The 16,024-nt window shown below is 35.4% G+C and overlaps 1 protein-coding gene across 8 annotated transcripts in view; it reads right to left on the bottom strand.

Annotated features, from left to right (window-relative positions):
* Positions 1-10,908: 10,908 nt before the first annotated feature.
* Positions 10,909-16,024, bottom strand: part of PUM1 (pumilio RNA binding family member 1) — a 604,766-nt gene continuing 599,650 nt past the window's right edge. For all 8 annotated transcript variants that reach the window (XM_053707107.1, XM_053707108.1, XM_053707106.1 and 5 more), the window contains exon 22: positions 10,909-12,766. In XM_053707107.1, the coding sequence (XP_053563082.1) occupies positions 12,635-12,766 (132 nt within the window). In that variant the 3' untranslated portion in view covers positions 10,909-12,634. The remainder of the gene's footprint in view (positions 12,767-16,024) is intronic.

Raw genomic sequence — 16,024 nt, 5'->3', positions numbered from 1 at the left:
AAAATGTTAATAATATAACATATTTGGTATCAGAATAATCAGAAAAAATAACCTAATATTAACCATCTGTAATTGGGGTTATATATGATTAATGCAGAGAGTGTGATCTGATTAAATAACCATTTTATAAAAAAAAAATTAACTTGCTTAAAAATGTCAGAAATGCTGTATTGTATTGCTATGTTGTACTGTATGCTGCCACCTGGTGTTATGTTGCGAGAACTACAGCCAGAAGGTTCTTTCTGGCTGTTAAAAATGAAATTTCCAAGGGCCAATCCGATTTAGACTTCCCAGATAACCAATGGGAAGGTCAGCTCCCGTAGTGCCACCCACATGATGTCATCAATGATTATATAATGGGAGTGTTGAATGCACAAGGGAGAGTTGTCTGTAACTTGTTGAAAATTAGTGATCTGATTTTGGCTGCGATATACCTGAAAAAAAAAAAGTTCACTTCAGCAAGGAGCTTAAAACTTATCCTTGATTTGTGCAAAAACCTTCTTTCAAATGAGATGACCTAAAGACCGCTACGAATTGGTTCAAAATTGGTGAAGTATATTGTATTTTAAATTGGTAGTTATAAGCCTAGGTATTGTTCAAATCTGTGTCTGAATTGACCAAGTAACTCATCTATGCAAGTTCTGATATTGTCAGTTAATTTTGTATTAGGATAAATTGCAGTTAAATAGCAGAATATATATATTATCCTATTGTTTTATAAACACTGTTTAGAATTGTATTGCTTGGATGTTAAAGGTTTTTAGTCCCATTGTGTTAAATAAATAAAAGGCTGAATTGTGAAGGTATATTTTTCTGGGTTTTGTAAGAAGGATAGCATATCTTAAGAGTTGGTTTTAACGCATATAAACTTTTATTTAGTTTCCTTTTACTGCAAATATAGTTCAATATGTTTATGGATATTAACTAAATAAAAGAATTCAGATATTTATATTAATTGTATGGTCTAGTAGGTGCATGGTTGATAAGGGTTTCTATTTCTTTGTATTGTGTTTATAACCCTGCCATAAACTTATATATATTATTTGGATAGCACTACTAAGATTTTCATAAATATACTGACAATACAACACACAGTAATACACATAACACACTGCCCTCACCTTGTACAAGGATATGTTAAGGTAACTGGCAGAGTGTGTGTGTGTGTGTATGTATGTATATATATATATATATATATATATATATAGACACACAATAAAATGGGCGGAGCAATCTGAGGGGCGGGGCTAGTGCTCCCCCATCTTCAAAAGTCATCAGCCGCCACTGATGTAAGGTTAACAAATATATATTTTAAGGTTAATAAATATGTATATATATATATTTCATTCAGATCTGGCTGGTCAGTAGAAAATGATTAATTTCTTTCAGACAAACTGACTTCAATCATGTTTTAGTTCTCCCCCACTCAGCATGTAAGTTATCCTAAACACACATCTGAGAACAAAGGATTGTTTCCAAGAGATCTCCCACATTCAATATGCTAAATTATGCAATTGTATAACCACAAGGAACTGAAAATTAACACAGGTAAAATTCTGGACACACAGTGATTACCATAAAGGTGTTAATTACCCCTGAAAATCAGATACACATCTGTGCTAGCTGAGCAGAAAAACATGTTAAGATGTAACTGCTAACACTTGAATATACAAAATGTAGACGTTGTGTCTGGGTTAGGATAACACAGAGAAAGCACATGGCTTACATTGTGATTTCAAAACAACTGTATTTAGATTTTAAGTAAAATTAAATACATTTTGAAGAAGAACAATGCCAATAGTTCATGTGTGTTTGGAATGATTCAAATAGCCCATATATGTATATATATGTTGAAATAATACGTTTTATATTAAATAAATAATTACTGTAGTTGATATATGAAAAATAGATTCAAACTGTAATAATCCCATTATTTAATTATATGTAACATAATTTTTCTATTTTTCAGATGGAATGCCTGCATGGGATATCTGAATCATGTCATATGATTATATACACTAGATGTTTTTGAAAGTTTTTGAAAGTTTAAACACAACTCTGAAAACATTTTTAGATGTATAAATGCCATTAATTTCAAAAACAGGATAAATTATTTTAATATAATATAGTATAATGCTAAAGGCATACTGTGTTTCATGTCAAATTGATCAGAATAAATGTGATATAATACAGCACATATAAACATAGAACTTATTGATGTAAGGAAATTATGACAGTTATTACATAGTTTACAGAAATATTTTGTTTTCACTGTCTAGAAATATGGCATGTATTGCTGTGTTGTGCTGTCTGCTGCCACCCAGTGTTATGTTGCGAGAATTGCAGCCATGAGATGATTGGTTGTTGCAAGGATGCATCTCCTTGACAACATACATTCCCAGATGAACCAATCCATGTTCAGTTGCAAAGGGCCAATCCGAGACAAGGCTTCCGTTGGGCGTTTCCAATACTCACCAATGATGGATAATGATCAAAAAAGGGGAGGGGTGAAATCAGATGATTTAACCCCAAGCATAGAGACTGAGAAAGGAGCTGCTGGCTAATCCTGGAGGAATAACTACTGTGGTTATTATTAAAGCACACAGCTACTCTTAGACTCCATATGCGAATATCCCCAATTTTGAAATTCTGAGGTGAAATTTAATCTGTTGAGAAACATTGGAAACTGGATATCGATTGGTTTATTTGGTAAAGTATACAAGGTTATTGGTAAGAATATAGTTAAATTATAAGTCACTGCAGTTTAAAGTACAGTTGAAAGATTAAAGAGAGCAGATTTTAAGCTACCATTTCATAGCCTATGTGTTGTTAAATTAATCCTAAATTTTAAATTGGTTATCTGTGCAAATATATAACTATAACTCAGAATTGGGTTTTTGCATAAATAATATACATAATTTCTGATGTTTTAAATTAGAATTGTGTTAGAATAAATTGTGATTAATTAACTGAGTGTATTGCTTGAATGTTAGCAGTTAAATATCTTAGAATCTCATTGTAATATTTTAAATGCAGCTCTGAATGAAAGGCTGGTTTTAAAGTTTTAAATTTTTCTGGGTTTTGTAAGAAGGATAGCATATCTTAATAGTTGTTTTTAATGTGTATAATAGTGTTTCATATTCTGGTATTACAAATATATTTCAAAATGTTCATAGATATTAACTAAATAAAAGAATTCAGGTATTTATATTAATTGTATGGTTTCTAGTAGATGCATGTTAGTTAAGGGTTTCTATTTTTAAGGATAATTATTAAAGGTATTGTATTATAACCCTGAGATAGACTGATATATTATTTGAACAGCACTACTTGTTCCAGTCTTTGTTTAGTTGCTCATAAGGAATGTTGCATAGTAGATTATCAGATACAAGACCCAAATGTCTATAAATTCCTCATATTAATGCTCTAATATCAAAGTAATAACAGGAGGCCCTGAAGTGTGCTTCCTGCTACTTCGTCAGTAAGCTCCGCCCCCGGGGTTTGGGAAACTTTGCCTCCTCCTAGTGGTAGGAATGTATTCCCATATGTAATGGATCGTAGACTCTCGCCACCATGAAATATATGAATTTATCAGGTAATCATAAATTGTGTTTTTCGTGGACTTACTGCCATTAGAAGGAAAGAGATTACACAAACCAGAGCAGCAGGACTCTGTAGCCCTAGGCCTACATCTGATATTTTGGAGTCTGAAAATCAGCATTTTATTAAAAAAAACATAATTTATGTAAGAACTTACCTGATAAATTCATTTCTTTCATATTAGCAAGAGTCCATGAGCTAGTGACGTATGGGATATACATTCCTACCAGGAGGGGCAAAGTTTCCCAAACCTTAAAATGCCTATAAATACACCCCCTCACCACACCCACAATTCAGTTTAACGAATAGCCAAGAAGTGGGGTGATAAGAAAGGAGCGAAAGCATCAAAAATAAGGAATTGGAATAATTGTGCTTTATACAAAAAAATCATAACCACCACAAAAAGGGTGGGCCTCATGGACTCTTGCTAATATGAAAGAAATGAATTTATCAGGTAAGTTCTTACATAAATTATGTTTTCTTTCATGTAATTAGCAAGAGTCCATGAGCTAGTGACGTATGGGATAGCAGATACCCAAGATGTGGAACTTCCACGCAAGAAGTCACTAGAGAGGGAGGGAAAAAATAAAGACAGCCAATTCCGCTGAAAAATTAATCCACTACCCAAATCAAAAGTTTCAATTTTTATAATGAAAAAACTGAAGTTATAAGCAGAAGAATCAAACTGAAACAGCTGCCTGAAGTACTATTCTACCAAAAACTGCTTCTGAAGAAGAGAAAACATCAAAAATGGTAGAATTTAGTAAAAGTATGCAAAGAAGACCAAGTCATTGCTTTGCAAATCTGATCAACAGAAGCTTCATTCTTAAAAGTCCAGGAAGAAGAAACTGACCTAGTAGAATGAGCCGTAATCCTCAGAGGCAGAGATTAACCCAACTCCAAATAAGCATGATGAATCAAAAGCTTTAACCAAGATGCCAAAGAAAAGGCAGAAGCCTTCTGACCTTTCCTAAAACCGGAAAAGATAACAAATAGACTAGAAGTCTGTCTGAAATCTGAGTAGCTTCAACATAATATTTCAAAACTCTTACCACATCCAAAGAAAATAAGAATCTTACCAAAGAATTCTTAAGATTAGGACACAAGGAAGGGACAATAATTCCTCTACTAATGTTGTTAGAAATCACAACTTAGGTAAAAATTGAAATGAGGACAGCAAAAACCACCTTATCCTGATGAAAAAATCAGAAAAAGGAGATTCACAAGAAAGAACAGATAATTCAAAAAACTGTTCTAGCTGAAGAGATGTCTAAAAAGAACAATACTTTCCATGAAAGTAATTAATGTCCAAAGAAAGCATATGCTCAAACAGAAGAGCCTGTAAAGCCTTCAGAACCAAAATAAGACTCCAAGGAGGAGAAATTGGCTTAATGTCAGGCTTGATAAGAACCAAAGCCTGAACAAAACAATGGATATCAGAAAGATTTAGCAATTCTTACTGTGAAACAGCACAGAAAAAGCAGAGATTTGTCCTTTCAAGGAACATGCAGACAAAACCTTAAGAAGAAACTATAAAATCCTAGGAATTCTAAAAGAATGCCAAGAGAATTCATAAGAAGAGCATCATGAGATGTAAATCTTCCAAACTCAATAATAAATCCTACTAGACACAGATTTACGAGCCTGCAACATAGTATAAAACACTGAGTCAGAGAAACTTCTATGACTAAGTACCAAGCGTTAAATTTCCATACCATCAAATTAATAATTTGAATTTCTGATGAAAAAAACAAATGTTAAGATATAAGGTCTGGCCTTAATGGAAGTAACCAAGATTGGCAACTGGACATCCGAACAAGAACCATATAACAAAACCTGTGTGGCCATGCTGAAGCCACCAGTCACACCAATGATTGGTCTCTGATGATTTAGAAAATCACTCTAAAAAGAAGAACCAAAGATGAAAAAATATAGGCAGATTGAAAATTCCAAGAAAGTGATAATGCATACACTACTTCCGCCTGAGGATCCCAGGACCTGAATAGGCCCCTGGGAAGTTCCTTGTTTAGATGAGATGCCATCAGATCTATTTCTGGAAACCCTCACATCTGAAAATTGAAAAACATATCTGGGTAAAGAGACCATTCTCCCAGATGTAAAGCTTGATTAACAGAGATAATCCGCTTTCCAATTGTCAATACCTGGGAAAAAGACCACAGAAATTAGATAGGAGCTGGATTTAGTCCAAGCAAATATCCGAGATACTTCTGTCACAGCCTAAAGACTGATAATCCTACCCTGATGACATACGCCACAGTTGTGACATTGTCTGTCTGAAAAAACGTCTCTTCTTCAAAAAGAAACCAAACTGAAGAACTCTGAGAATGCACGGAGTTCCAAAATATCAAATGGTAATCTCGCCTCCTAAAATTTCCAAACCCCTTGTGCTGACAGAGATCCTCAGACAGCCTCCCAACCTAAAAGACTCGCATCTGTAGAGATCATGGTCCAGGTTGAAAGAACCGAAGAGACCTGTAGAACTAAATGATGGTGAACTTAACCACCAAATCAAAGATAGTTAAACATTAGGATTCAAAGATATAAAAAGTGATATCCTAGAATCCCTGCACCATTATTCAGCATAAAAAACTGGAAAGGTTTCCTATGAAATGAGCAAAGGGAATCGAATCCAATGCTGCAGCCATGAAACCTAAAACTTCCATGCATACATAGCAACTGAAGAAAATAAAAGAGACTGAAGATTCCGACAAACGGAACCCAATAAACTTGTCACTTGTTTGTTAGAGACAAAAACATTGACACAATCTATCTGGAAACCTAAAAAAGGTGACCCTTGTGTGAGAAATCAAGGAGCTTTTGATAAAAAGATCCTCTAACCATGTCTTGAAGAAACAACAAAGTTGAATCGTATGAGATTCCGCAGAACAAAAAGACTGAGCCAGTACCACGATACCGTCCAAATAAGGAACACTGAGAACCTTGAAAAGATTCTTAGAGCTGTCGCTAGACCAGAAGGAAAAGCAACAAATTGGTAATGCTTATCAAAAAAAGAGAATCTCAGAAAATAAAAATAATCTGAATGAAAACAGAAAATGAAGATATGCATTTATTGTATCTATTGTAAACAAAATATGCCATCACTGACCAAAAAAGGCAGTCAAGACCATATAAACACCATTCTAAAAGATGGTACATTTATATGGCAATTCAAAAAGATTTTCTATCTTTGGAACAATGAATAGTCTTGAATAAAACCCCAAAACCCAGTTCCTAGAAAAGAAACTGGAATAAATACCCCAGAAGACTCCAGGTCTGAGCAGCGCCTGAGCCTCAAGGTTGACCAGCCGCGCTTCACCAGTACCCAAAACATATAGGTCTGAAACACACTTCAGGAAAGTGTTAGTCTTACTGAAATAGCTGAAATACGATAGAGAAAAAAAGACTTCTCACAGATGGTTTTACTCTGAATCCTATTCTGTACCCAAAGTCTAAGAAGTTTGGACCGAATAGAACCAAACAAATTTCAAAAAAGTCTTAACCTGCCCCATTACCAGCCAAGCTGGAAAAAGAACCGCACCTACATGCAAATTTGAGGAGCTGACTTTTAAAAGGCTTAATTGAAGGAAGAAAAAAAACTTCCAATTATAAACATGTTACTTGGAAGAATTCAGGATTCCGTTCCTAGTAAGAACAGAAAACTAATATAAGCTTAAAGTTTAGTCATAGAACTCAATCTTGAAGCCCATAGTAACAGTTAAAGAATTGAATCCAATTATGAACCAAATAATTGATTTTCTTGGAAAAAAAGAAATATGGATTTTAGAAATCAAATTAGCATTTCAAGATTGAAATCACAAAATTAGTCTAGCTCAAATAGCTAAAGACATAGATTAAACATCATTTGCAAAAATATTAAATAAAATGACAACACAAATGAAAATATTAGCATAATAAATAAGTTAAAGGACCAGCCAACACACTGAACTTGCACAATCAATAAATGCAAGAAAACAAGACAATGCAATAGCACTTAGTCTGAACTCCAAATGAGTAGCAGACCTTGTCCTTTAACAATGCTAAACAAATCATAATCCGATACTTAATCTTAAAGTTTCCAACCAGAAAGATGAAGCAATTGCAACATCAGCCAAATAAATAACAGGTCTAAGAAAAGTACCTGAAAACAATTTTCCTTAAATAAGATACGACCATCTGAAGGAAAAAAATAAATACTATTTGCTAAAAGAATAATAGTATATTTAGCAGAAGTAGAGATAGCCCCATTAATTTGGGGAATCTTTCCTCAAAACTGAAAACTAACTGCCGGCAAAGACACCTTTTGAACAAGGAACAAATGTACTCTATTAAAGAATAAAAAAGTAGATTTGTTAGTGTCAATATCTGATGAAGAAAAATTCTGAATGAGAAAAAAAGCACCATCAGAGAAGGATAATTCATTATGTTGTTGGTCATTTGAAACTTCATCAACTAAAAGAAATTTGAAAAAGACCTAGAAATTTTATTAGAAGGCGGGACGTCAGACAAAGCCTTTAAAATAGAATCAGAAAAAAATTCTTATAAATTTCTAAGTATATCTTGTACATAAAATGTAAAAAGAATAGCAATATATAAAGCATAAATACTAATGGTTTCTGCATGTAAAAGTTTATCATGATAACTTATTACAAACCATAGCTAAAGATAAACATTCATAACATTTAAAATAAATGAACTTAGCTTTGGTAGGACTTATCTCAGTCAACAGGAATCCCTCAGTATGTTCTGATCCAGGAACAGTTTATGGAAAATCTTGCAATATGTAATAGAAAAAAACAACATATAAAGCAAAATTATCAAATTCCTTAAATGACAGTTTCAGGAATGGGAAAAAATGCAAAACAAACAAGCCTCTAGCAACCAGAAGCAACAAAAAAGTGAGACTTAAATAATGTGAGAAAAAGTGGAACAAGAATGACGCCCACATTTTTGGCGCCAAGTACGACGCCCACATTATTGGTGCCAAGTACAACGCCCATATTTTTTGGCGCCAAGTATGACGCCACATCCTCTGACGCCGAAACCGACGCCCACATTTTTTGGTGCAAAAAAACGTCTGAACACACATGCGTCAAAAAAAAAAAAAAAACAGAACAAACTTCCGGCGACAACTACGGCGCCGGAAATGACAAAATTTGGCGCCAAAAAAGTTTGCGCCAAAAATGACGCAATAAATTGAAGCATTTTCTGCCCCCGCGAGCCTAACAGCCCGCAGGGAAAAAAGTCAATTGAAAATTTTCAAGGTAAGAAAAAAATATAATTTATGCTTACCTGATAAATTCATTTCTCCTGTAGTGTAGTCAGTCCACGGGTCATCCATTACTTATGGGATTATATCTCCTCCCTAACAGGAAGTGCAAGAGGATCACCCAAGCAGAGCTGCTATATAGCTCCTCCCCTCTACGTCATATCCAGTCATTCGACCGAAACCATACGAGAAAGGAGAAACTATAGGGTGCAGTGGTGACTGTAGTTTAATTAAAATTTAGACCTGCCGTAAAAAACAGGGCGGGCCGTGGACTGACTACACTACAGGAGAAATGAATTTATGAGGTAAGCATAAATTATATTTTCTCCTGTTAAGTGTAGTCAGTCCACGGGTCATCCATTACTTATGGGATACCAATACCAAAGCTAAAAGTACACGGATGACGGGAGGGACAGGCAGGATCTTTACACGGAAGGAACCACTGCCTGTAGAACCTTTCTCCCAAAAACAGCCTCCGAAGAAGCAAAAGTGTCAAATTTGTAAAATTTTGAAAAAGTGTGAAGTGAAGACCAAGTTGCAGCCTTGCAAATCTGTTCAACAGAGGCCTCATTCTTAAAGGCCCAAGTGGAAGCCACAGCTCTAGTAGAATGAGCTGTAATCCTTTCAGGAGGCTGCTGTCCAGCAGTCTCATAGGCTAAACGTGTTATGCTACGAAGCCAAAAAGAGAGAGAGGTAGCCGAAGCTTTTTGACCTCTCCTCTTACTAATGGGAGTGATCCACCCACTTCCGCGGTCGGAACACGGGCAAGTATTCTATTCAAATCTGTTTGTGGTTCCCAAAACAGAGGGAACCTTCAGACCAATCTTGGACTTAAAGATCCTAAACAAATTCCTAAGAGTTCCATCGTTCAAAATGGAAACTATTCGAACCATCTTACCCACGATCCAAGAGGGTCAGTACATGACCACAGTGGATTTAAAGGATGCCTACCTTCACATACCGATTCACAAGGATCATTACAGGTATCTAAGATTTGCCTTCCTAAACAGGCATTACCAGTTTGTAGCTCTTCCCTTCGGGTTAGCTACGGCTCCAAGAATCTTTACAAAGGTTCTGGGCTCTCTTCTGGCAGTACTAAGACCGCGAGGCATAGCGGTAGCTCCGTACCTATGCTTGGGTGATCCTCTTGCACTTCCTGTTAGGGAGGAGATATAATCCCATAAGTAATGGATGACCCGTGGACTGACTACACTTAACAGGAGAAAATATTTATTCATATGCATTATCCCAAATAATGAAACTGACAGTCTGAATGAAGGAATACTGATTATCCTGAATCATGGCAAATATAAGTTTAAACACATATATTTAGAACTTTACATATAAAGTGCCCAACCATAGCTTAGCGTGTCACAAAAAATAAGACTTACTTACCCCAGGACACTCATCTACATATAGTAGATAGCCAAACCAGTACTGAAACGAGAATCAGTAAAGGTAATGGTATATAAGAGTATATCGTCGATCTGAAAAGGGAGGTAAGAGATGAATCTCTACGACCGATAACAGAGAACCTATGAAATAGATCCCGTAGAAGGAGACCATTGAATTCAAATAGGCAATACTCTCTTCACATCCCTCTGACATTCACTGCACTCTGAGAGGAAAACCGGGCTCCAGCCTGCTGCGAAGCGCATATCAACGTAGAATCTAGCACAAACTTACTTCACCACCTCCATGGGAGGCAAAGTTTGTAAAACTGAATTGTGGGTGTGGTGAGGGGTGTATTTATAGGCATTTTAAGGTTTGGGAAACTTTGCCCCTCCTGGTAGGAATGTATATCCCATACGTCACTAGCTCATGGACTCTTGCTAATTACATGAAAGAAATACAAAACCATACATTGTTACAAAAACACTCGCTGATGAGCTATATAAATGGATCTACAAAACATTTATGCAAAGAAAAATCTAGTGTGGTGTCCCTTTAAATAGCTGCCTATAACCGTGTTTCCATGAGAACTGAAGGTTGGCCCTGCACAAATACACAGACCACAGGAGTTCTAGATTTCAAAGTTCTGTAATTTTCAAAATAAAGATCACACATCGTTTATAGACATTCTACACAAAGTACAAAAAAAATAATTGCTAAATCAGAAGCATCCACAGGGCCAATAATGTCCCTTCTCCATTGCCTTCCTGATCAATATCCTCTGGCAACAGAAGAGGGGATCCTTAATTAAACACATACAGTTAAACAAGTGTGCTTGGAAAAATTTCATTTGTAATATACACAAAAAGAAGGATCTTTTGTTGTAAATATACACCGTTTAACTATTACATTTGTATATTCAAACAAGAAAGAATTAAGTGGACAATATGTTACAGCAACTTACAAGTGAGACAAAATGCAAAACAATTTTCATCATCTGTACAAGTAATAACAAGATTTCCAACTGTATAGAGGGGCATATGACAACAGAATTGCAGAAATTAATTTATAATCTGCTTATTTAAAATAAGTTTGCACTATTATTGAGCAAATTTTAAACTTTCCAAATCATTTGATGAAATAAAACAATTTCATACATCAACTAAAAATGGACAAAAAAATAACTGTCTTTCTGGCAGAAATTACAATTTACAATTTACAACATCACAACCATTATATCCGTAGAAGAAATCTGGAAATGCACAGTTTGGCCTAAAGTGTTTGTTTTTTTTTGCCTTTTCTTATCTCTTACCAAAAAAAGGAAGGGTTTATGTTGATTTTTAAACTCACATTTACATTACTAAGGTTTTACAAATGTACAATTTTACAGTCAAAAGGGTTTATGTCCACTAACTGCAGGATACATCTGTATATTAAACATCAAAAAACTAAAAGAAAAAAATTACTACAAAGTTTTATATATATATATATATATATATGCAAATATCTATATCAAGTATACACTACATATTTATACAAAGCGAAAAAGGAAAGCGGGGTTAGATTTTTAGGTGGACATGCTAAAGGAAGTCTTTTTTTAAATCAAAAATACAGTCATAAAAAGAAGCAGACTAATATTAACCTGCATTTCAGCCTGATTTAAGCACAATAAAACAGATCCTGCTCAGAAAAAAATAATAATATACACATCTCTCTCTCTCTCTCTCTCTATATATATATATATATATCTATATATATATATATCTATATATCTATATATATATATATATATATACACACACACACACACATATATATATATACACACACACATACATTATATATATGTATATATATATTTTATATATATTTTACATACATATATATATATATATATATATATACACACACAAATTATATATATATATATATATATACACACACACACACACATACATACACACACGTACGGATAGAAATGGAGAAGACTGGTTGAACAAACCATGTTTAAAAATAAACAATAAGGGAACATAGTGATGATTTCCTGATTTCATAAAAAAAATTTTTAGAGTTGGAAAGGAGCAAATTTATTAACACGGGCTCTTATGCACATGTGAAATAGTGCGTTTAGGTTGGGGACAGGACATGTACAAGATATGTACAAGTGATTCTATACAGAAATACAGCAGACGGCTAGGTTGATTAAAAAAAATAATAATTAATATGTCACAAAGATGTAATAAAATTAAAGACATTTACAAAGTTTTTTTTTTTGTTTTTTGCTTTTTAACGTTAGAACTACATCCAAGGACTCCCTCTTTAGTGGGGGTGGGGAGTGGTGGCCAGTGCAGATCTCTAGATGATGCCATTTGAGGGGCCACACATAGGGCCCAAATCCATGCCGTTCTTCATGTAGTATTTCTCCAGCTTGGCAAGGATATGCTTGCCATAAGTGTATTTACGAAGAGTGGCAATGTGTGGTCGGATCTGTAAGGCAAGGAAAACAAAATTACTTTTTTTTTTTTTTAATTGATTTTCTAGAATGTACTATTTGTACTTTACCTAAATTAAAAGGGACAGTGTAGTCAAAAATTATAATACAATAGTTTAATCAAGAATGATGTATATAAAAAAGTGCCATTGACACTTTATATATAATTTTGCAGCTAAAGGAGTTAAAAATAACCTGGCAGTGCTGATATAAGCTTTTCAATAGAGACGTAATTTACACTCCTCAGATAGCTTATTCTTTGGCAACAGCCCCTAATCAGTAACTGATAACAGGGAAGTTTATGAACAATTTAGAGGAACGGTAAAAAAAAAGATGATATGTATGTGCAGGTCCCCCTGCCACTCTAGCTTGGCAGACATTATTTAAACTTGCGGCACGGGTTACCTAAATAATAAATCAGGTTCTGCAGAGATATTGGCAGCTGCAATTTAAACTCTCCACAGCACACGATTTATTATTTAGGTAAGCCGTGCAGAAAGTTTAAATAATGTCTGCCGAGCTAGGAGGGCAGGGGGACCGGCAAATATAAATATATATATTTTAACCATTCCTAAACGTCCCTTTATTATCAGTCACTGACAAGGGGCTGTAGCCAAATTACTACCACCGAGCTAAATGTGCTTCCAAATGCACACGTGAAATAGAACTAAAACAGCATGAGATCGCATTTGTAAACAGGATTTTTTTGTTTTTTTTTTAAATATGAAGGACTGTTAACTAATAGCGGGATGGTTGCGGGCCACAAATTATAGTCACACTTATGCTAAACATAATGTCTCAAACCAACACTAGATTATAATCAATTTTTTTGTTAAAAATTACATATGAAATTAGTTACCACTAAGGAATTTAAACACATACATATTTTCTCACTACTCAAATGTAAAACCTTTCATAAAAATACACGTTAAATTATCAATTAAGGAGTGAGTTTGATGCCTTAAAAAACAATTCTACTGATATCTGTTTTCTGCTCTGTGGTACTGAGCACCACACAAAAACCCTTGGAAAACCGGATGTGACGCCTGAGCCATATATTTGGGTAGGCCTGGTTTGAAATGATTTAATATATCATTTCTAAAAAGCTGAATAGCAGCACCTGGTGACAACGCAGAGTTGGTAGAGATTCTAAATATTGAATCCACCGACTAGTCTGCAGCTACATACAATTGACATTGTTTAGGGTGCTAATATACACACTGTTTTAGCTAAACTTAAAGGGATAGGAAAGTCAAAATTAAACTTGCCTGATTCATAAAGAGCATGTAACTTTAAGACACTTAAATTCACTTCTATTTTCAAAGGTGCTTCGTTCTCTTAGTATCCCTTGTTGAAAAAGAATATGCACATATACACCAGTGGAAGCTGCTGCTAATTGGTGCCTGCACACATTTGTCTCTTGTAATTGGCTAACTAGATGGGTTCAGCTAGCTGCCAGTAGTGCAATGCTGTTCCGTCAGCAAAGGATAACAAGATAATGAAGCAAATTTGATAATAGAAGTAAATTGGAAAGTTGTTTAAAATTGTATGTTCTATCTGAATCATAAACAGGTCTCCCAGGACCCAAAAGGGTGATACCCTCATCTGATCATCAGAGGGCCGAGCGCTCCTCTTTAGGAGATACACAGAGGAACAGAGGTGGATTAGTGGATCTGTAGATGTTAATGAAAATTTAATGTATGATTAACCCACCAGTTTGTTATGGAATATTGTTCTGTGGCCACAGATCGGAACCATTGTGCAAGTGAATGTTGAAACTTGATAAAATGGTTTAATAAAAAATATTTAAACATAAAAGACCACCAAACAGTAGCATAATCAAATGAATAATAAAAAGACAATGCATGCAAAAACAAAATTTATGATAAATGTATTTATTTCTAGATACAGTGAGTCCAAAGAAACATCAATTACTGTTGGGAATATCACTCCTGGTCAGCAGGAGGAAGCTAAGAGCTCCACAGCAAAGCTGTTAAGTATCACTTCCATTCCCACAATCCCTAGCCATTTGACCGAAGAAAAAAAAAAAAAGAGGAAATAACACAAATTGTAGAGGTGCCTGAGCTTTAGATAAAAACAAAAAACTGTCTGAAAATAAGGGTGGGCTGTGGACTCACCGTATCTAGAAATTAGGGCTGCACGTTTAATCGCGGATGCGTTTATAAACCGCGATTAACCTCTCTCATCAAACCTTGGAGGCAGATACCCTAGAAAGACAAATCTGTCCCTGGGTGGAAATCTTGGATTAGGCTCCAAAGGGTAACTGCAAACCTTCTGCTTGCTAGGCAGCTAAGCTAACCATCAGGCTGACTAAACAAAAAATAGAAATTAAACTATCCTCCAAGTTTTACTCTCTTGACATGTGGTAGAAAAAACCCATAAAATATGCTTACCTGATAATTTCATTTCCATCGAGGAAAGAGTCCACAGCTTCATTCATTACTTTTGGGAATTAAGAACCTGGCCACCAGGAGGAGGCAAAGACAACCCAGCCAAAGGCTTAAATAACTCCCCCACTTCCCTCATCCCCCAGTCATTCTGCCGAGACAACCAGGAACAGTAGGAGAAAAATCAGGGTAAAAAAGGTGCCATAAGATGATAAATTTAGGGCCGCCCCAACAGAGATACGGGCAGGAGCCGTGGACTCTCCTCCCCTCGATGGAAATAAAATTATCAGGTAAGCATAATTTATGTTTTCCATCTAAAGGGGAGGAGAGTCCACGGCTTCATTCATTACTTGTGGGAACATATACCCAAGCTCTAGAGGACACTGAATGAAACCGGGAGGGTAAAAGGCGGACCCTAATCTGAGGGCACCACAGCATGCAAAACCTCTCTCCCAAAAACCGCTTCCACAGAAGCAAAAACGTTAAATTTGTAAAACTTCATAAAAGTGTGTAAGGTGGACCAGGTAGCCGCCTTACAAATTTGATCCATAGAGGCCTCATTCTTGAAGGCCCAAGACGAAGCCAAAGCTCTAGTCGAATGAGCCGTGATCCTCTGAGGAGGCTTATGACCCGCTGTCATAAACCGAGAGAATCAAGCTCCTCAACCAAAAAGACAAAGACGTAGCAGAGGCCCTTTGCCCCTTGCACTTCCCAGAATACACCACAAAAAGAGATGTAGACCGTCTGAAATCCTTTGTAGCCTGAAGATAGAACTTCAAGGCACGAACCACATCCAGGTTATGAAGTAACCTCTCCTTTGAAGAAGAAGGGTTAGGACACAAAGAA

This window comes from Bombina bombina, chromosome 3 (assembly GCF_027579735.1).
Source record: "Bombina bombina isolate aBomBom1 chromosome 3, aBomBom1.pri, whole genome shotgun sequence".
NCBI lineage: Eukaryota > Metazoa > Chordata > Amphibia > Anura > Bombinatoridae > Bombina > Bombina bombina.
The sequence above is the reverse complement of the archived record's forward strand: the minus strand, read 5'-3'. Positions and strand labels throughout refer to the sequence as shown.